The 21,816-nt window shown below is 42.3% G+C and overlaps 1 protein-coding gene across 1 annotated transcript in view; it reads left to right on the forward strand.

Annotated features, from left to right (window-relative positions):
- Positions 1-21,816, forward strand: part of LOC126395520 (matrix metalloproteinase-17-like) — a 113,658-nt gene that overhangs the window by 58,975 nt on the left and 32,867 nt on the right. Inside the window, exon 4 of the mRNA XM_050053060.1 lies at positions 5,974-6,260. Coding sequence (XP_049909017.1) covers positions 5,974-6,260 — 287 coding nt within the window. The remainder of the gene's footprint in view (positions 1-5,973; positions 6,261-21,816) is intronic.

Here is a 21,816-nt window from a genome sequence, read left to right on the forward strand (position 1 = left end):
TGTATATATATATATATATATGTATATATGTATATATATGTATATATGTATATATATGTATATGTATATATGTACACACACACACACATATACATATATATATATATATATGTGTGTGTGTGAGAGAGAGGGGACAGAGGTTGTGCTATAAAGATGCAGAGTCCCTTCTTTATACTGTATCCAGTATGTGATTTTAGACAGCATCCCGGCATTGTGGAATCAAAAGATGCATGACCAGTGTGACATGTAACACAACAGCATTGGCCTCTAACGTGACATAACATATGCGTTGGCACACACACATACTCACACCCACACCCTTGTACTGCTTTACAAGTCTGTAACACGAGCCACTTTAAAAAAGCTTTTGTAATGAGGAACATTTTTTGCGGGTAAGGAAAAGGAGACATCACAAACTCTGTCGGAGATGGAAATGTGTCTGTATGATCACTGATCCCTCTGAGTGTAGTAGCCTGGAGAAACGCTGAAACTTAAGGAACTTGTCATTCGTACGGAGAACAAACTCTGATTCTAACTAAAGCTAGAACTGTGGAAGATGAAGCCATGGGGAGTTGTCAGAGATATTTCTGCGATAGGAGAGGGTCTGTGTTTTTTGCTTTTTACTCCCTCTTTTGCTCCCTCATTCTACAGTAGGTCTCTCCTTCCTTCTCCTTCCTCATTATCTCCTTCTTAACCTACATTATCCTTTTCATTCTCTCCTTCATTTGGACAATGTGTTCTTCTGGAATGAAAACATGGGTGTGAAATTAATAAAAAGATTAACAATATAATCTTAAATTTAACGCTAACCAAAGCTGAGTCTCCCATGCACAGGTATGTTTGGAAGCGAGCACAGAAAATGCTCACAATGGCAGCACACTCTGTTTTTGTCTGACACACGCTGACAAACACACAGCCATCAGCCTCACCTTGCTCACTTGAATTATAGCTTCTACGTAGGTGAGTTGTTTTTGGAGTGTAAGCATTTACTTTCACACCCCTGTGATGAGCTGTCAGGGGCAGGAACAAGTTCACAGAGCTGGTCCCAGTGATCATAGCGCTGCACAAACAATCCATCTGTCTTCTTAGTTCAACATGCTGAGAGCACCTTGGACTGTGTGGTTTTTAGGTACGATCATTAACAAATTAATTGAGTTGAGATCATACTGGGAAATGCTTGAAATGCCCAGTAGACATCACTATCCCTTGAAAATGATGGTCATATTGGATGAAACCTTTTTAATCTTATTTTAACAATGCCAGCGGTCTTAAAACCAGAACAAAGAGCTTTAATCGGGAAAGATAAAGACCCAAGAAAGATAAATGAACCTTTGAAAGCATCATTATGAACCGCTGCTGTAACTACACCATGACAAGAGATCCTTAGGCTGCTAAAAGAGCAAAATAAGCTGCGCAAGAGGAGCTTCAGTCAGAGGAATGAGCCACCAGTCCTCAGAAAGAAAAAGTCCTTAATCATGAAGGATTTGTGTATGAATTGAAACAAGTGTCAAACAAATGATTTGTTTGACAGGAACTTGGCTTTCGGGATGCCAGCTTCAATAATAGACGGAATGGAAATGACAGAGGGCTCTTTCTGAGCAAGATTGTTTGTAGTGACAGAACTTCAGTCTCTGAACCTATTTGTGACCTAAATGTTTACCATGATTGGCACAGTCTGAGTTTGACAAGTCCCATAGCGGGTGCAGCTTGTCTAAGCTGATCAAATATAATGAGGGTTTTTGTGGTATTATTGTTGTAGAGGGGGATTTGCATATGCACTGTAAAGTAGAGAGGTGGGCAAGCATTCTATTACACTGTGAGTTGTCTAAAGTTGTCTATCTGTTTACAGTGCAGCCAAACAAACTCACATCGCTCTCATAAAGAAGTCAGTCACTAACTGGCCTGCTGATCTAATTTTTTTCTGCACAGAGTGTGAGTAATGTTTCCACTCAGCAGCAGGGCGCAGTGTACAGCCCAGTTCAGACCAAAGATTTGCGACGAGTCAAAACTGTTTTAGAACGTTGGAGAGAAAAGTTGCAGTGGTGTGAAATGGCCGCTCTGAGCTTGACTCAAGCCGGCAGATGGTGTCACCTGCATCTCAGCTGGTCAAATCGCTGGGGGCTGGTTTTAGAATGCAAAGCAAGTCACCTGTTTCAACAGCCAATCAGCTTGTAGTGGAGTCCGCTGGTCATGGCAGAATGACCACAGATGGCTTCACTTGCTGCGGCAGGTGCACCGTCCCCGCCGAGCCCTCTGTTTTGTCCTCACATTGTGCCGGTATCAGATGGTGGGTCGCTGCTGCTGCTGCTCGTTGTATGTGCTGATGCCCCCCCACACACATTCTCACTAACTGATTAATCGGTGCTGGTTATTTATATTATTGTGGCGTAATTGTTATGAATACAGTCCACCTGATGCTCCTTTTGTTTGTTTTTCGCCGTTTCATTACTCCTACAAATGCAACTGTAGCCAGTATCTCACTATCACTATCCTCATTCATATTTAAAGAAACTACAAATTATATTCAGCCACAAAACAAGCCTGAAAAACTGGAAATCAGAATAGAAGCACAGAGAGTTGTTGCATAGAGATGATACATCGTCTCATCTTGTTGCACTGGTGTGAACTGGCAGGTTTTTAGAACGTTGCAGAACGGCACGTTGCAAGTAGTTGCCTGTTTCAATGTCTGAACTAGGGGTAAGGTGTTGGTCGCCTTGCTGAGATGTTGGAGGTGATTTAATTCAATTCAATTCAATTTTATTTATAAAGCCCAATGTCACAAATAACAATTTGCCTCAGAGGGCTTTACAGCATACGACATCCCTCTGTCCTTTAATAAAAACCTCCAGGATTATAACTAAGATTCATTATCTCAAACCATTTCCATTCCTCAGTGAAAAAAACAAATCATTCACTAAAATTGAATAGCCTTGATAGCATCACTTCTTTTTGGTTATTATTCCTTAATGAACTACACTCTTTCAATTTTGGGTGTTGTGAAAAAATAATTAAATTTGAAAGAAGTGTCAACATGAATGATAATAACAATCGTATGAATGTGTAAGTCATCTGTGGTCAAGGTTAGGTGATTTCGGAGGCTTCAGATTCTATCACTGTCTGCATGCAGGCATGTGAGGAGGCTGTAGAGTGTCTGAAGGGTAAGATGCTTTATGAAGACTTTATAGATGCTCAGACTTCAGTGGTAAAGAGATTGGACCAATGGTTAAACAACATTGTTCTGATATTTTTGAGGTGGCGTAATTACAGGTGCTTCTGTATGAGATGGGAGATATACTGTGGTTCCCAACTGGTCCAGCCACAGGGTCCAGATTTCTCCTTCGGGTGCTTTCACACCTGCCCTGTTTGGTTTGGTTCAATCAAACTCAAGTTCATTTGCCCCGTAAGTGTGGTTCGTTTGGGCAGGTGTGAACACAGCAGTCGCACATTCAGCACATCCAATGCATCAAAACATTGTTTTCTAGTTGGAGCCGCGCCTCGTTTTCAAACTGTATGGTTTGACTAAAATGAACAATGACAGCAATATAGTCCACGATGAGCAGCGCTAAAATCAACCTGCGTAGTTGTCCCTCCATTGTGACATTAGAAAGTGTCACATTTATCTTGCAAGTGTACTCTTCTTCAACGCTTTGTTTACTTCCTGGATTTTTCCTGCATGGAAATTCTGACCAATCAAGAGCAGCTTTCTCGTGCAGGCACTCAGAATGGACCCATGTCCCACTTTTGGACTACGACCCATCAGCTGGGAACCACTGCTGTACAAGACTGGATGATTGCTCTGATAACTTTAAATACTCTTGTACCAAGAGCTTCTCGGGTCCAATTAGAGTTGTAATTGAAACCTATATATTCAAGTAACGACAGCTGAGCTTATCAAGTCTGTTTTATTATCCAACAAAATGAATATTGACCAAGAGTACAAGTTTTTCTACACCAGGTGTGTTCCATTTTATACCAAGCTCAGTTTGAGAACATTGGATTTAGACCAGTAGACAGTTCTGTCAGCATTTCAGAGATAAAATCATATTGTGTGATACAGAAATATTCTGATCTCATGCTTAGTAGGAACCAGTTGATTCTGTTAAGATTATTTTTGAAAGGTTTCATGTTCTTCAACTAAAATTCTTTGCTGGGGATTTTTTTTTTCTTCCAAAGACTGGATTAAAACAGCAAACAGAGCAACAGCGTGGTATCCCTCAAGTAAGAGACAATTAATTTATAAGCTGCAAGACACTGAAAAGTCACAGCTCAGCTGAAGTGCACTCACCTTCAACTCTCTCTACAGACTTTACAGTCCTTGTTGCTTCCTGAAAAAATTCCATTCACAATTTGAACTGAATTTGCCTCTGTCCCAAGTTAATTGCCTCCATGCAAATTGCTGCATAAATGAGAAACACAGGTGGTTTGACAGATGGACAGTTTTGTTTTGGTCCCGATACATGCTAGAATTGCTGTTCTCCTGAGGTTGCCGCGCACCAATTTGTTGTCTATTTTATTTCAGTCTCTCAGTATGTTTTCCTGTCAGACTCTGAGACGAATAACTTCTGACTGTGCTTTTGGAATTCAGTCGATACGTGTGGGACACCTTGCCTTGTAGTATTAAAACAAGTCCTCAGGTCCATCTATGACAATCAATATGTGAATCAATATCCATGTTTGTGCTCCTTTTTTGATCGAGGTACAGTCTTGTCTCATTTGATGCAGGACACGACACTTGAAAAAGAGGTCAAGATTGTCGATAAAAATCCAGCTGTCCAATACATGGAGTGCACCCTAGCGTGATATGCCACCAGGATGACCTTGAACACCCATAACAATGCATAGTTTCAGAGTTGTGACTCTGTCTTGTTAACTTTAGATTTTTGTGAATAAAAAAGGAGGCTCCGTCAAAACAGTGCTTTGTACATTTTTAACCAATTTCTCGCAGGCTGTAAGCTGGTTGTAGCGGTAAGACGAGGCGACACTCTCTCAAGGCCAAGAGCTTTGATTAAATGACCTAGAGCAGCCTGCAACGGCCAAATCGCTTCTTGTATTTAGACAAAGTGCTTTAGTGGGGAAAGAGATGGTGAGTGCAGTGTGTAGAAGCAGGGGGAGAGACAAAGACTGACAGGCGGAGAGAAAAGAGAGGAGATTTAGACGAAGAGGGGGGTTGACGAAGTTAGCATGGCGTCTGAGTGGTTTTCTGTTTATTCTTGCCTTGTCGCTGACGGAAAAGAAATACCTTGAGAGATGTTAAGTGTGATGAGAGGAAGGGAGAAAGTTAAATACGGAAGGAAACGGAAAAGCTGACGAGTCGGTCCTGAAAGCTGATGCCATAATCTCTTCGAATGCGCATTGTACTCTCAACTTATTATCAGTATGTGTGAGCAGCAGGAGCACCTAACCATGAAATACGAAAACTGATGGAGTCACATAAGATATGCAAACTGCATTTTTTTGTTTTCGTGCAGGTCGGTCCCAGTGGCAAACATTGTGTAGTTGACCTTTATGCTTTTGTGCTTTCATACAATTCAGAGCTATCTCTCCATCCTGCTCGTCTCCTGCCTGTATCCTGCTCCTTTTTTCTTTCTTTTGTGTTCAGTGCCCCCTTTCCCACATTTTTTACCTTTCTTGTCTGCTCTCTGTCTTCATGTTCATCTCTGATGTGTCACCCACAGACTCTTCTCTTGTCTCCTCCCACAGACTTTACCTCTCTTACCCTTTTCTGCTTTAATTTTCCTTTTCTTCTCCACTTGTTTCTTGTCCATCATCATTTTTTCTCCCCTCACTTTGCCCAGCTCGCCTCTCTTGTCTCCACTTTTACTTTGTTCCTCTGTCAAGTCTCCTGTCCACTTCTTTCATCAGCCACTTCTTCTCTCTTCTCCTTTCTTATCCTCCCACACGTCCGTCTTCTTCTTCTCCTTACCCCCTCTTCTTTTTGTATGTAATATATTCCCTCTCCCTTTCTTCTCTCAGAGTGAGGACCTTTCCTAAGGATTCAGCCTTACTGGGCAGGGACACTGTTCGGGCCCTGATGTACTACGCCCTGAAGGTCTGGAGTGACATCGCGCCTCTGAACTTCCACGAGGTGGCCGGCAGTGATGCAGACATTCAAATCGACTTCACTAAGGCCGACCACAATGATGGATATCCCTTTGATGGGCCAGGGGGCACCGTGGCGCACGCGTTTTTCCCCGGTGAGAGGTTCACAGCTGGGGATACACACTTTGATGATGACGAGGCCTGGACCTTCAGATCACCAGGTGATGAAACTTGCAGTCTGCTTTATTAAACCACACTGTCTATGTCTTTGTACAAATGTGTAATATCCTCTTAGTGCCAGCGGCACATAAGACTATTTTCCAGCTATGTTTATATCCTCTCAAAGAGAATTTGCTATGTCATTACTTAATGCCTACGAGTTTGTCTGGGACAGGGACTATTTCAACAGTTTTATTATTTATCATCCATTACAGCTGTTTCAACGATTTCTCCATGACTCCAAGCTAACTGCTTCAAATATTTATCCACTACTCTTAGACATATTTCAACTTCTTTGCTCGCTTGTCCAGCCCAGTCACCAGAGGAAATGTTGACATTGTACATTTCTGCAAACCAGCGATACATCTATACCTTTCATATGTATCAAAGTAGTTCTTTAACATATGATAACATCTGATTACATGTAAATGAGCTGACTTTGTCATTAGGAGGTGGAAGGGATGGTGGTGGATAGTTTAACAGCTGGGCAAGATGGCTGCCAAGTTGTAGTCCACTGTCCAAGACCAACAAACAACAACACCAGTTGTATTTTAGTGAGCCATCGCCACCAGATGTGGCTCTTTTAAGCCAAAACATGATCTTTTCCTGACCATAACCAAGTGGTTTTTGTGCCTAAGCATAACCACACATCAACCACACCATTGTTTGAACATATCTGCTACATAATAACATACAAATGTTACATATCCCTGTTTTGTAGAAACATACAATGCCAACATATAAGGCCTTTGCACACTAAGTCCATATTTTTCATCCGAAATTGTTGAATTGCATGTCTACAAATAAATGCAACCTCACGTTGTGTCAATCACATTCCTAAACTTTTGTCCATCATAAGAATTTTTAACCTGGAAATCCAGATGCCCCGCCCACAGCAAATTCGAATTTGCACTGCACGGGGATCTGGCCCCGACGAGCAGAGCCTGTTGAATCGCCTATCGGACCAATGAGATCAGTCTATCTGACAGAGGCGGGCTCTGGGTGGGTGTAACATGATGAGGACAGCGCTGAGTTGTAGGAGTCGAAAAGTAAACAGCCAAGATGGCAGCTGCTGAAGGACTGCATCAATTCAATTTAGCTTTGGAAGAAACGCTAAGCCAACTACACTTATCTTTTTCAGAAGACTGCCCTAGAAGCCTTCGCGTCCAGGAAGGATGTTTTTGCCACTTTGCCGACGGGGTACGGCAAAAGCATAATATATCAGTTAGCCCCACTGGTTGGCAAACAAATGGGGCTTAGTGCAATGAATATGTCACCTTGTTTTTTGCTCTGATTGGCTATCATGCTATCCAATTGAATGCGGCGGCATTTAATATGCCTCAGCTAGTGCCGCCCCTTGGGTAGGAAGGCTGTATCGGTGAGGGCCAGACTCAAAATCTTTCTAGATTTGAGTCTGGATTTCCAGGCTAAAGAATTTTTGGAACAGGTTCAATTTTCGGCGTTTTTCGCATCCATCAGAGCCTTTAGAGACGTTTGACCAAGAATCAGTGAAGAAAATGTGGTGGCAAGACACAGCCGCAACAAGACAGAGGACGTGGGCGCACAGGAATATTTTATAACTCAGATAACTACTTTCAACAGGTTAGACAGTAATATTCAGGTGGATGATGATGAAGAGGAGGAGGATGTGGACCGCACACAGAATGTGGAGGACAAATTGGGAAGACAGCTCCACCCCTTCATGTAGCTGTGGTGCCAAATGAATGACAGGGTGAGAGAGAGGTGACAGCCAGATAAGCAACTCCAGTGGAGAGAGGCAAAAGAGGAAATGTGTCTTTTCACTTTGTTATTGCAAATTTTTTGCAACGAATACAATAATAAAACACATCAGAATCAGCGTGCAAGGTTTGTGTGGGTAAGGATTTTTTTTAGAATGACGGATTTTAAAAAAAACATCTGAAAAAAACTGACTCAGTGTACAAAGGCTTTTATTCTGCTGATGGTGTTGCATCGCTTTCGGCTGACATGTTGATAGGCAGCTCGTTGCTTATTGTAAAGTTCAACATCACACCAATTATGATATGATCCTGTTTGGCTGTTTATTTTCTGCCTTAACCCAAATAAATGTAGTTGAGGCACTAGAATAAATTAATTGAGCTTTCCATATACCCCCTGGCAACTGCAGAAGTCCCCCTGGGGTACCCCTGGTTGGGAATCACCGCTGTAGGTGATGTTGTAGTACAGCCCTTAATTGCTCGCTCCAACTTTGTGATTCAACTAATTGGAACGTTGTGTACATGCTGACATCCCAAGATGTCTACAAACTAATGAATGTTGTTGGCAGCGAGGTCTCAGCACTGCACTGAGTGAGTCAGACATTGTTTCTGAAAAGTTTCTGCCAAGTCATGCTAAAATGCTTAATGAATTAGTGGATGGACGGAAAATTAATCCTCAACAAAATAGCTGATAAATCGCTTAAGCTCCTGAATCAGAAATGCCCAAACTTGCCTGGTTCCAGTTTCTTAAATGGGAGGATTTGCTGCTTTTCTCTGAGTTATTTTATTATTAAAGTAAATATCTTTGTGTTTTTGGACTGTGGGTCTGACATAAGAGATTTGAAGACTCACCACACAGATGAAATTCTGTTATCCTGTTGTATTGAGGTCAAGGCAGAAGTGTCTTGAAAAAATCTAAATTATATGCATGGCTGGATATCATATTTTAGCTCTTACCAGCCATGACAACATCGCAACGGCTGGTATGGTTCTCACCTTGGATGTGTGTGTGTGTGTGTGTGTGTGTGTGTGTGTGTGTGTGTGTGTGTGTGTCATCATGACAAAATGTTGTCCTGGTGACACTTATCGTGATGGGAAGTACCACAGACGCCAGTTTAAGTACTCTGCCAGGTGTTTATATGTCTATCTGCGGACAGATTTTTGTCAACGCATTAACGTGTCAAATATACAAGATGCAGTCATGAAAGTGTTCAGGTGTGTAGTTGAGATCACAATGAAGGCAGAGTTCGAAGATGTGTGTGGTCCGAGTAAGGGTGCTGGAAGTACAGGGGTAGAAAGGGCCTGTCCCAGTACCCCCCTTGACCCTACACCAACATTTGCGCGTTCCCGCGAGGTGTAGGGGTGTCCCAGTTCCTAGGGAAAGATTTCAACCCCCACCCCTCGTTGCTTCATTTTGAGAGCCAAGGGGTAGGGCCAAGGGCTAAGGGGTAGTGGACAAGGGGGGGTATTGGGATTGGGCCAAAGTAGGGAAGGGGCAATCTGCTCCCGTTCTTTACACCCATGGCTGACATTCCCTTCAAGTCACGAATTGCTGGAGGGCTGGATTTTGGATGCTTTAATTTTGGTGATCTGACACTGCAAGTCAGTATCAAGATGGCTTTCTAACCTGAGCCAGTTTAATTATTATCCACTGTATTCCGTCATGATTAAGTCTGTTATTACAGTCATCGACACACAGGCTGTGTTTGACAAATTCCAGTGAAACGCATTTATCCCGTGTGTTTTTGCTCTGAGCCGTGTGGGCTAATAGATTGCTTTATGCAATGTTATCCTGAATGATCTGGCCAAATTACTTTCATCAAACAGTTTTGAAAGAGCTTGATTACCCGCTGAGGGAGATCTGCGAGTTTGAAATGAGGGCAGGATGACAGCGGCTCTAAATGGAATTCAATCAGCTCTGCCAATCAAACACAGACGAGCTTATATTAGAAATATCCGTTATTCTTTGACAGCTCCGGAAGACACAACACAGTGCATCGCCATGGTGTTTTGGCTTTAGAATGTGACCCCCACACATTCACAGATTCGTAGTTCACTCACACAATATCTGTTGTCTCTGCAGACATCATTATTCACTCACCTCCTCTTTGCACTGTCTGTGTCCTTGTTATCTTATGAATAATTGTGAATTCCAGACTCTTTGCTATGTGTGTGTGTGTGTGTGTGTGTGTGTGTGTGTGAAAACTCTAGTGCAAGTGAAATTATTGGTGGCACAGAGGGACCGTTTTTTAAATAATGTGACCAAATTGTCACTTTCTCTAAACCTTGGTGGTCTTGTCAGTTCGCATCACCCTCATTTCTCCCCGCTGTCCTTTGCTTTTTTTTTTTTTTTTTGAAGGGAGGGAGAGAGGGAGGTGGCGAGCAGGAAAGGGCAGGGGAGCATTATAAGTCCACTCATCCGGATGAAATGAGCGGATGGAGTGATCTAGTCGTACTGAATGCATCGTCAGGCAGAGGCTGTCTCGGTGCGGTCACACGAATGACAGCATAAATCATTAACTCTCCTTTTCTGTGACTTGCTTTCTTTAGTCTTCCTTTCATCTGGATGACTGAACTTAAAATGCCCTTCCTCTCTCCTCTGCTCAGTACTTCCATTCATCCCTCCTTTTTGAGCGATGGATGGACAGCAGAGGAGAGCAGGGAAGGTGATAAGAAGGGAGGTGGAGATGACGTGAGGAATATTTTGGCTAAAACGTCTTTCACAAGTTTCCAAACCAAGTCGATAAATTAAGTCAAGCATGAACGTTCACATTAATATGACAAAACAATCCAGACTCAAGGTCCACTGAAGTGTCACTGAATGAGGGAGACTTCCTCAGCTCTGGTACTTTCTAGGTCTAAGAAGCAGTGGTGTTGTGGAGGGTGTATGCAGACATATACAGGGTATATAAACTTCTTTTTCTGGTCGTCTATAGTATCCCCACCTATCAGCCAAAAGGCCATTTGAATATATAGGAGGGTAGAATCACTTTCTTCTCATTTACCTACCCATCTACGGAGTACTACACCAACGTCATCAGCTGTAACTACACCACTGCTTCAAGTCTAAATCTTTCTGACCTAGTAACACATTTAATTACACTGCAACAAAAGCTTTGAAATTATGCAGTGACACTAATGTGAGGATTATAGATTATGTGAAGTTCAAAACCAACACTCGCACTTCCCTAAATTATCAACACATCCTCACTCCCTACTCATCAATACCAACACTAGGTCAGTGTCCAAAATGCGACGCACTAGATACCCTCCTGCATCACTTTCGGATGTTCAGGGATGGCTTGTCAATCTACACTTGTTCTCTGAGCCATAATACAGTTTTGTTTTGTTTATTTTATCCTTATCTAAACACAAGGTAGATATAAATATACACATGCAGCTGTTATACTGAGCACAGGGTGGAGCATTCATGTGTGAAGTGCATATAGGTAAGCTCCAGGTAGTGGAAATCAGGTGTGTGGAACGGGAAGCAAACAGTTTTTGACTGTGTAATGTAAGTGTGTCGTGAAAGCATGTATCGGTGTGGAAGACTGAATTTGCTGAGTAATGATTAAAAATAGATAACACGCACTGGACAGTGGTTTATTGTTAGTACAGAACACATGTCCGGAAGAAGATCACCCGTTCACCCCTTAGTGGCTTGTTTAGACATTTTGTTTTGTTAAAAGTCACTGCACTTTTTAAAGGCATTGGCTCTTTAAAAACAAACTACATTTTCAGTTCCTGCTCGGTAAATGCATGTAGTCTTTTTCAAAATAAACTTAGAACATTGGTAAAACACTTTGTTTTCATGTTTACTTCTTTAGGTTTAGGCAACAAAAGGTTTGGGTTTAGAAAAAGACATCATGGTTTGGCTTAAAATAAGTACGTTTGTTACCAATGTGGGCGGCACGGTGGTGTGGTGGTTAGCACTGTCACCTCGCACTGTCGCCTGGTTCAATCCCGGGTGCGGGAGCCCTTCTGTGCGGAGTTTGCATGTTCTCCCCGTGTCAGCGTGGGTTTTCTCCAGGTACTCCGGCTTCCTCCCACAGTCCAAAGACATGCAGGTTAATTGGTGACTCTAAATTGTCCGTAGGTGTGAATGTGAGTGTGAATGGTTGTCTGTCTCTATGTGTCAGCCCTGTGATAGTCTGGCAACCTGTCCAGGGTGTACCCCGTCTCTCGCCCAATGTCAGCGGTGATAGGCTCCAGACCCCCCGCGACCCTCAAGAGGATAAGTGGTTAGAAAATGGATGGATGGATGGATGTTACCAATGTAATGTAATGTCACATGACATGCATCACTAGCCGAGCATGCTACACAAACTAGCACACTATATTGTTATTAAATAACTTGATTGACTATTGGCTTCACATAGAGCTACACAATTAATCAAATATTAATCACGATCATGATTTTGGCTTCCTGCAAGGACATGAACATGATCATCTGCAATATTGATGTTTTGAAATGTGTGCTCCACTCGCAGAAAACTAACTCTGAAAAAAAGTATTTCAGAGTTAGGAGAGAACACATCATATATAAAGAGTGACTGACACTTGTGTCTGCATCACCAAGCAACACAACTAACTTGTTAAACCACTTAAAATGTTATAATCTGCAGAACGATGAATTTATGAAGGCCAAGAAGAATAACGTCCATTCTACTATGGCGAAAGTTACATCACTTAATCCCCATCCTTGTCCAGCGACAAGACATCAGACGTTCATGACAGTGATGCTGCATGGATCACGCATCATTTCACATGTCACTAGCATAGTATGCTACACATACTAGCATACTACACTATATTGTTACTCAAAGAAGTCGATGTCAACTTTAGGCCAAACACTGGTCTCCTTGGGGAAAGTCCTGTGCGTGTTTGACCCATCCATCAACCCTCCCACTCACCCTACAGGGACTTTACAACACTACACAGACTCTGTTGCTTTTTATACTGCGTCACCTCACTTGCTCCTCTGCTCCTGTGATAATTACAGCCACTTCATGGTGCTGCCTCACAATAAATGTAAGTGTGGGTCGTAATACGCTACTTGCACAGCTGACCTGTGTTGCCATTCTTTTTCTTTTTTTTTTTGGGGTGAGAGCAAGTAAGCAGGAACGGATGGTAACACATTATTATATAGATTGTAACCTACTGCTGTGAACACAAGCTACAGCACTGTAAGTTGGTCCATCAGTCCCAGGATACTAGAAAAGAAATGACATGCAGCATTGTGTTGCTAAATGATATCAGGCCGTGTGTTATGGTCCGGATGATAAGCAACGTGTGCTCGATGAGTGTCCTCAGGGTGTAATACTGAGTCACTTAATTTAGCACCAAACTGAAATGGATATTGGCATACGGTTTATGTAATTCTGAAGTGACACACGTAGGCTGATAAGCCAAACAAACGAGCAAAGGGGTTGTTAGACTTTTAGGTTATTGGTTTTATCTGACAGTAAAGACCCAAACAAATGTTTTATCACCTGTCATTCAGAGGAGTCCAGCTGCAGTGAAGAGGAGGCACTGCAGGCTTTAGTGCGTGTACAACTGGGGAAGGTGACGCAGCTTTTCGTCTCTCTGTCTTCATCGTGTTGTACACACAGAGTGACAGAAATAAGTGTGTAAAGAAGTTCAAATCTCAGCAGCTTTGTCACCTCTGCACACACCTGGCCGATCGCTGTGTGAAGTGGGCGTGCTGTTTGACATCATATAATCAAGCTGAAATTAATTTGGGTTTTGTGGTTGGTACGAGGGAATGTGGCCTCTTAGCCTGTCATTCACAGCGTAGGTGTTTTGTATGATTGTTTGACTTTTTCTAATTTTTTTCCTGTTGTTTATGGATAATTGATGTGTGTATTTTGCCTTTGTTTCCACAGATTTGCAAATAGCATCTAAGCAGGGGAAGAGTAATTGTTACGGCCATTCTGTATATACCACCATCTGCTGCAGACTCCCAGCAGCCAAGCCATAAAGGGTGCCAAAAGTTTGTGATATGTGGGGTTTACCATTACTCCTCTGTTTGCAAGTGAAGCTTTTTTCCCCCTTCCAGTAGAAACAGAATTGCACGACTTGGCAGCTTATTCCTCTTTCTACCTCTTTTTTACCTCACCCTCAGACATCCCAAATAGAGTAACTCCTGGATGAAAGATGAATTCACGACAAAACCTGACATGAATACCTCTCCCGAAGCTGGAAGCAAAACAGAGAGAAATCTGTAAGCAAGCAGCATCTTATGAAGCAGCCGCACTTACAATGAGTGATTTTGCCACACAGACTCAAAGACAGAAGGCCTAATACGCGGTGTGATTTTCAGTGTTATGTGTACATTATCTGGTGCAATACACTGTAAGAAACAGAGCTCAGTTACAGTTCATGCACCAGTACTTTATCTGACATTGCTGCATTCGGAGAAAGTTGACATTTGTGGGCCATTCCCAGGGTGAATTCTGGGAAACAAGCATCCAAGCAAGGATGTTTTGTTGGCTAGCTAGTTGTACATATTTAACACCAACAGTATCCTGACTCAGGTGTAAACTGAAAAGTTGTCAGTGCTGCTGTGATGTTTAGGTGCATTTCGTCCACATTTTTCTTACAATATCTCAAGAGCATTGATATTCTTTACCGCTTCACCTTACCATTGAGCATGCAGCCAGTTATTCACTTGTCATAGACAATAAGCAGTATCAAAAGTTCAACTCTGTTGCAAAAAGGAGCTAATACCTTGTGAAAAGTCACTTGACTGATATCACAAATCTAAAGGAGGAATTTTATTTAGCAGTATGTTCCTCCTGTCTGAATGAATGAATGTTGGCATTATATGTGTCTGCAAACTATGGATATGTTACATTTGTGTGTCATTGTTTAGTAGATGCGTTGAAACTTTGTGTTTCAACAATGCTGTGGTAATGTGTGGTTAGGTTAAGGCACAAAAACCACTTGGTTATGGTTTGGAAATATCATTGTTTTGGCTTGAAATACATGGTTTTGGCAGCACAATCCCACCTGAAAACACTACAATATATCAGTAAATTCCAACCACTTTTAATGGTGCTATCACTAGTGGAAACACTGCGACAGGTTGATAAAAAAAACAACCACATCTGGTGTCGAAAGGCGCTTGAATATACATCGATGACTCGATAAAAAACAACTGGTGTTATTGTTTATTGATTTTGAACAGTGGTCTTGGCAGGTGTATTGCCTTGGTGACGCACCATCCACCATCCACCATCCACTCCACCTCCCGATGACAAGTCAGCTCATTCAAAACATCACTGGAGGAGCGCTGATGTAACACGTTTGAAACCCACAAATGTAATGTAGTTGTGGTCTACAGAAACACAATGCCAAAATGTTCTTGTTGTTTCACACCTGTGCTTTTTTAGTCAAGTTGAATCAGACTGTGGTTTGTTTTCCCCCTTGATGTGTTTCATTTGAGCAGGTGTGAACATGGTAATTTCTCTCGGGTGCAGACCAAAACAACCGCGCTGAAAGGAGGTGGTCTTTTTTCAGTCCCAAACAAACTCTGGAGCGGTTTGTTTGTGGTGGGAATGTGATCCAACCTCAATCCAAACCCAACTTCCTCCTTTGTAGTGTTATGCCTAATTCAATAATGATGACAGAGTATTCTGTAGCCATCTACCCTACGAGCTAACAACTATTCAAGCTGAACATGTCTTGTTGTCATGTCGACAGTTAGCATGTCGTCGTACATGCTCAGCATTTGCTCCTTTCTTCTGCTCAGGTGTTTGAAGGCAGCATGTCTTCTTTGCAAAGTTTGAAGCAGTATAGCATTCAGTCTGCATTCTGCAGGTGTAGTTTTGCGTGGTACATTGCCCAGATAATTACCAGGGTTATAAGCAAATGCCAACTCTGCCTTTGCTATGTGTTATATTGCATAGCAATGTCCCCCTCACAGAAATATGCACTGATCCAAAACAAAGAACCTTCCTCTAACTGTCTTGCTCCTGCCTGATATATCTGACCAGTAAGCAGAGTGTGGTTTGGTGTGCTTGGATTTGTCTCTGTGTGAAAAGAAACTGAAACAAGGGGAAACGTTCCAGCTTATCAACTGATTCAGACCAGAGCAAACAAACTTGGTGTGGAAACACCCTGTGTCTCTGTTTGATATCACATCTCTCAGCGAGCTGACAGGAGGTATTGTGGATTTAACAAGATGCTCATGGAATAAGTTTGTTTTATTCATGGGTAAGTGTGTGGTAGCCGTCACAGCAGACGCAGCACGTTTTGTGAATTTAAAAGCTCATTCTCAGATATCACCGATCTAAAGCCTGAAACTGCTTCAGCGTTTTGTTTCACTCTGTTGTCCACAAGAGATGTCTATAGAAAGATCCGGAGCTGCATGGTGCATTGTGGGCTCATGTTTTAGATTAAACTTCAACCTGAAGGATAGAGCTTAGAGGGTGTGTGTGTGTGTGAGAGAGAGAGAGAGCGATGCTGTCTATCCCAGCTGGTGAGTCTGTGATGGGGCCAGGACCTGTGTGGTTCTCCCTCCTTTGTTTTGCGCTGTCAGGGCTGTGAGCCATATGTTACAGGACAGCAGCTCAATCTGCTCCAATTAGACCTCCCACCAGGCCCCAGCAGTGGCAGGACAAGCAGAGGATGCTGTAGTCTAGCCTGAGTGTGTGTTTGAATGTGTGCACTGGGCGATGGGGGAGGGGGGGACAGCTGCAGAGATGTAGGTTTGGTTAATGGGAGCAGGCCAGTGTAGGCGGGAGCGGTCAGAGATTTGACCTCGTCTATATGACTGTAATTTATTTCTCACTGCGCCGTAATAGTCTGCCATCAGAGTGCTATCCAAAATACAGTCATTCACAGGTTCTAACAACCTCTAAGCTACAGGAAAAATTGCATTAAAGGCTAACCTTGTTATTTTTCAACCTGGACCCTGTTTTCCAGTGTTTTTGTGTCTACGTGACTAATGGGAACAATAATTTTTGAAATTGGTCCAGTATTTACTGAGAGCGCTGCAGACAGCGAAGCAGGTGGCAATGTAGCTGCTCAGAGCAATTGTGCAGCATCGATTTAAGTCTGCTTAAAGTGTTTGTTTTTGCCACTGACAGATGATCATTGTAAGTGTCTGACGACATATGGAAAGGATCCCTACAGAGACAGACCTTTTTGTTAAAGACAATGCTGTTTCTGTTGTTCAACCAGAAACAGCCCCAAAGTCGCCATCGCCAAATCCACCAGACTCCATTTGAATAAATAGTGATTTTATCGTCATAAAACACACTTGTCTTTGCTCTTCTTTTTGCTTTTCCAACAATCACCAAATCTGCTTTGTTTGAAATAAACCATTAATTTACCCAAGTAGATGTGAAAATATGTTGGCTCTATACACGTTAAAATGAAAAAAATTATTTCAATGGATTTTATTTCAGTGGATTTTCATCTGGTGGGTTTGATGATCATAAGCTCTGTTTCCACCAAGCAGTACGGTACATTTCAGTTCAGTTTGGTTTCCCTTTTTTTCTGTTTTCACTGTGAGAAGTTGTGGATGGTACCAATGGAACCGTTCCGTACCGTCCCCCATTTTTGGTCCCCACTCTGTTGGGGTACCTAGCACACAGATCTGGTACTAAACACTGCAGTCCGTTGATTGGTCAATAGAGGACGGTCACTCTCACACTCACTGGCTGGTTTTGAGGCTCATGTAACCACTGTTTATACTATGGAGAGTTTCATTAGTAAACTGTCACTATAAAATGAAAAGATGTTTTGCTGCCTCTTGCAGCATATATCTTCACTCGGACAAAAAAAAAAAAAGCGTTGCAGAGTGTTGTTCCTGTGGGCTACAGCAACACTAAACCCCTGAGCTTGCCACAGAAGAACTAAATGCACAAACCCACTCTATTTAAATATCCCATGGAGAGAGACTCTCACTGCAGCCTGTTTTACTTTGTTCTGAAAATATTGGCTTACAAACTCGTTCTGTGGACGATAAACAAGGTGCAGACTTCCATCTGTGTCACCGGTAATGAGGAAATACAGTGAGTGACAACAACCCCGCCCACATGAAAGAGTACGGTTTGCAGTGGAAACACTAGGGTCTAGGTACTATGTCTGAAGGGTTACTGTTGGCTCCAAAGGTACCATGCCGAAAGTGTTTGGTGGAAACGGGGCTCTAGTAGACGTAAATTGACATCAAATGATTGTCCCAAGTAGTAGACGTAAATTGACATCAAATGATTGTCCCAAGTGGTTACACTGCTGCCTGTTTTGCCTTTTCTGGCTGCAGTGCTATCACTCATTAGTGAGCCAGTTCCAAGAATGGTTGTTCCCATCAGTTATTTATCCACAAAAACATGGAAAATTGGGTCTAGGTTGAAAAATACAAAATACATCCTTTAAAGACATCTGTACTGAAGATTAAACCACTGAAATAAGTCAAACTAAACCCACAGTATAAACAGTTATTACCCTTAATATGTTTTTAAGTGCTACTTCTAAAGAGTTGATTTTGCCTGGCATTTCTAATTCGTGGAGACTTAAAGATGATGGTACTTCATTGTGTTAGCAGAGTAAAGTGCCCTTCGATGGGAGAGAAAATATGGGTCGACTGTGTGAATCATACCTGGTTGGACTGTTTTCAGTGATATTTCTTTCTTCCACGGTGATGAATCCCCTCAAGGGTTGAAAATTCCACTGCATCAGACTTTTTCATCTGTAAAGCAAGCACAGACTGCTATTTTGAACTGTTAAATCTTCTGAAGACAAAAACTCTCCCCAAATGTCTTTAATCAGCTCCCCAAAGATAGCCACAGACCTGGTAGAATTCTCTCTTCTTCTGGGGTGTTGGGAGTGTTCAGCTCACCTCTGGATTATAACGCTTTGTTAAGCCGTTGAGTTTGCCTTCTCTCCCACTCTGAGGCTGCCAGACTGGTGCACTGAGGCGTATGGGGAAAAAAAAGTTAATTAAACAACTCTTAATTTCTTCAAGTCACACTCTGCCAGCCTCACCTTGCTGCTATCTCACAACATCCTCCCCCAGCATCATCAACTCGTCTCCAAGGCATAGCTGATGTCAGTATCGCTGCTTCTACGTGTGGTTCTGCCTGTAAGCGCGGCAGACGTTAAGTCCTGCCCGACTCAGCTCTGCTCCCACAAAGCTATCAGATTCATAAATTGTTGTTCTTAGCAACTTTTTTCAAAAGCATGCTAATCCCTTGAGAAGATGTAAACTTGTTAGGTCAGCCCAGAGGGTAAAAAGTGAATGTTGGTGCTTCAGCAGATTGCAGAGCTATGTAATCGTCTTTAGAAAAATGAACCTTATCACACAAATCCGTAGCTGAGTAATTGCCTTTGCTAATTCCCTTCCCCCATCTCCCATTGCATTGTTCTCAGCGGGACCCAAAATCTGGGTCCGCCAAGGCCATCTCCTAATGTGTATGATGATGCTGAATAGTGGAATATTAAGCGCCACATTTAGCGGACCAGTTCACCCCTGCTGCGTGATTGATGGTTCCGGTGTCCATTAGGAGTCCTGAGAGGTAGAGATCTCGGTGAGATCAAATGAGTGGAGGTCTGGAAGTGCTCTTTTTGCTTTGACAGGCGGCAGATTGCTTCTATTAATTAGCACTCTGCCAGCAATCTGCTTCTGCAAACTGATTACCCTGACAAAAACAAAAGTGTCATTAAGCAGGTGAATTTTTCATGACATTCAATTTTTTCGGTGTGTGTGTTCTAATTTGGTGGGCTTGCCTGCCAGTGTGTGCTGTTTATGTGTCTGTGAGGATGTTTTCCTCTGTTGGAGAGAATAAACACTTATTAAAAAAAGATAATGGTGCGCTAACAGTAGTTTAATGCTACTATATTAGCATAATATAAACTTCTTAAAAGATAATAAGACATGCACACACATACAGTCCATTAGGGCGACCCAAATCACTTTCCCCCCAGGTGCGCATTAGACATTATTCACTTTGAATCAACAGTTCACCCCAAATCAAAAATACATATTTTACCTCTTACCTGCAGTGCTGTTTATCAATCTAGATTGTTTGACGTGAGTTGCTAAATGTTGGACATATTGGCCGTAGAAATGTCTGCTTTCTCTTAGATATAATGGAGCTAGATGCCACTCGGCTTGTGATGCTCAAAGCGCCAAAAATACATTCTCTCCACAGCAATGTCTCTTTCCAAAAAATCAACCTTGTTGTTAGTAGTTTCATGTAGGAACTATTTTGTTTCTACCAAATTACACCTGCCAACTGTATCACACCATGCAGAAGGAAGTGTGCATCTACTGCTAGCTCACCTAGCACCACTGAGCTAGCTAACATCACAGCTCAGCCAAGGAGGACACCATGAAACTTTACATCTTGTGCTGTCACAAGCTCAGGCTTCTCATCCATGAGTAGATGCACTAGGGCTGCCCCCGACTAAGAATTTTCCTAGTCGACCAATAGTCGTCATTTAGGGCCATTAGTCGACGGTATTAATTTAATTGTTAGATTACATATTTTGGGCGGGGCAACACAATGGTTTGAGTTGAAGGTGTGAGAAAGAATAGTATCAGTAACATTGTTAACACTGTGCTACATTACAGAGAAATACAAAACCGTACTAATGAACCTTCATTAATATAGACCTATATTTTATCTACAAGTGCACGTCACACACTGAGCGAGCCGCCTGTTCATGACGCTGTCGGCAAAGCAGTAATGATTGTGCTATTGTCCGACCAATGAAGATGAGTTTACATATCACCTTGGGTTCGTCCTTCACCTTCTCAAAATGATCCCACACTTTGGATTTCCTGCCCGACATGTTATTAACTAGCCTGTGGAATAACCGCAGGTACCAGTGTGTGGCCACTTCCTGTGTCTGTCCTTTCAAATTAAATTCCCACATGGTCCAGTCATATAGGTTTTGATTTGTATTGACAAGGCACAGCTCCTTATAGAGTTTCACGTTTGTTTTTGCTTCTTTTTTTTCTGCAACTAAGCTACCAATGAAGTCTTTCCAACTAATGACCTCTGGTCGACTAATGTTTGGTCGTCTACTAGGGGGCAGCCCTAATATGCACGCTTCCTTCTGAGCAGTGATACACTTGGCAGGTGATGCTCAGTAGAAAGAAAATAGTTCCTACATGAAACTGCTCACAACAAGGTCTGTGGATTATCTTGAGTAACAGGATCATGATTTCTGGAAAGAGACATTTTGAATGTATTTTTTTGGCACTTCAAGCACCACAAGCCAAGTGTCATCTGGTTCCATTATATTTGAGTGAAGGCAGACACCTCTACGCCTGATACCTTTAACACTCGTCAACTCCCATCAAAATAATCTAGATTGATAAACAGCACTACAGGTAAGAGGAAACATATGTACTGAGGATTTTGTTGTGAACTGTCCCTTTAAATCTTAAATTAGACTGTTAAGTTACAAGCAGAAAAACTTACTATCACTGTCCTTTTCTTTCTCTGTCCCTCTCTCCTTTCTCTCTGTTTTGACGGTAGAGGCAAATAGGGGAAGTTGTGTAGGAGTTACAGCCTCCAAAAGAACGAGGAACATGGCAAAGTCACTGATATATAGGGAGAGTGTCAGAGTTTAGTCTCTCTGGGCTACATTATGTGATATAAAGCATTTCTGAAAGTGTAATTTAAAGTTTTGTCTTTAAACCCACCCTTCATTTCAGGTCACATCTTGCCCTTGCCCTGGGTCTCACTCACACTGCCGCACGTCCAGACTGATGCTAGCTGCAACAGAAGCAGACAGTAACAAAGTGTTCAAGTGCACTACAGACTAGAAAACAGGACAGCAGCACGCAGAAAATAGCAACAGGATC

Source organism: Epinephelus moara, chromosome 9 (assembly GCF_006386435.1).
Source record: "Epinephelus moara isolate mb chromosome 9, YSFRI_EMoa_1.0, whole genome shotgun sequence".
NCBI lineage: Eukaryota > Metazoa > Chordata > Actinopteri > Perciformes > Serranidae > Epinephelus > Epinephelus moara.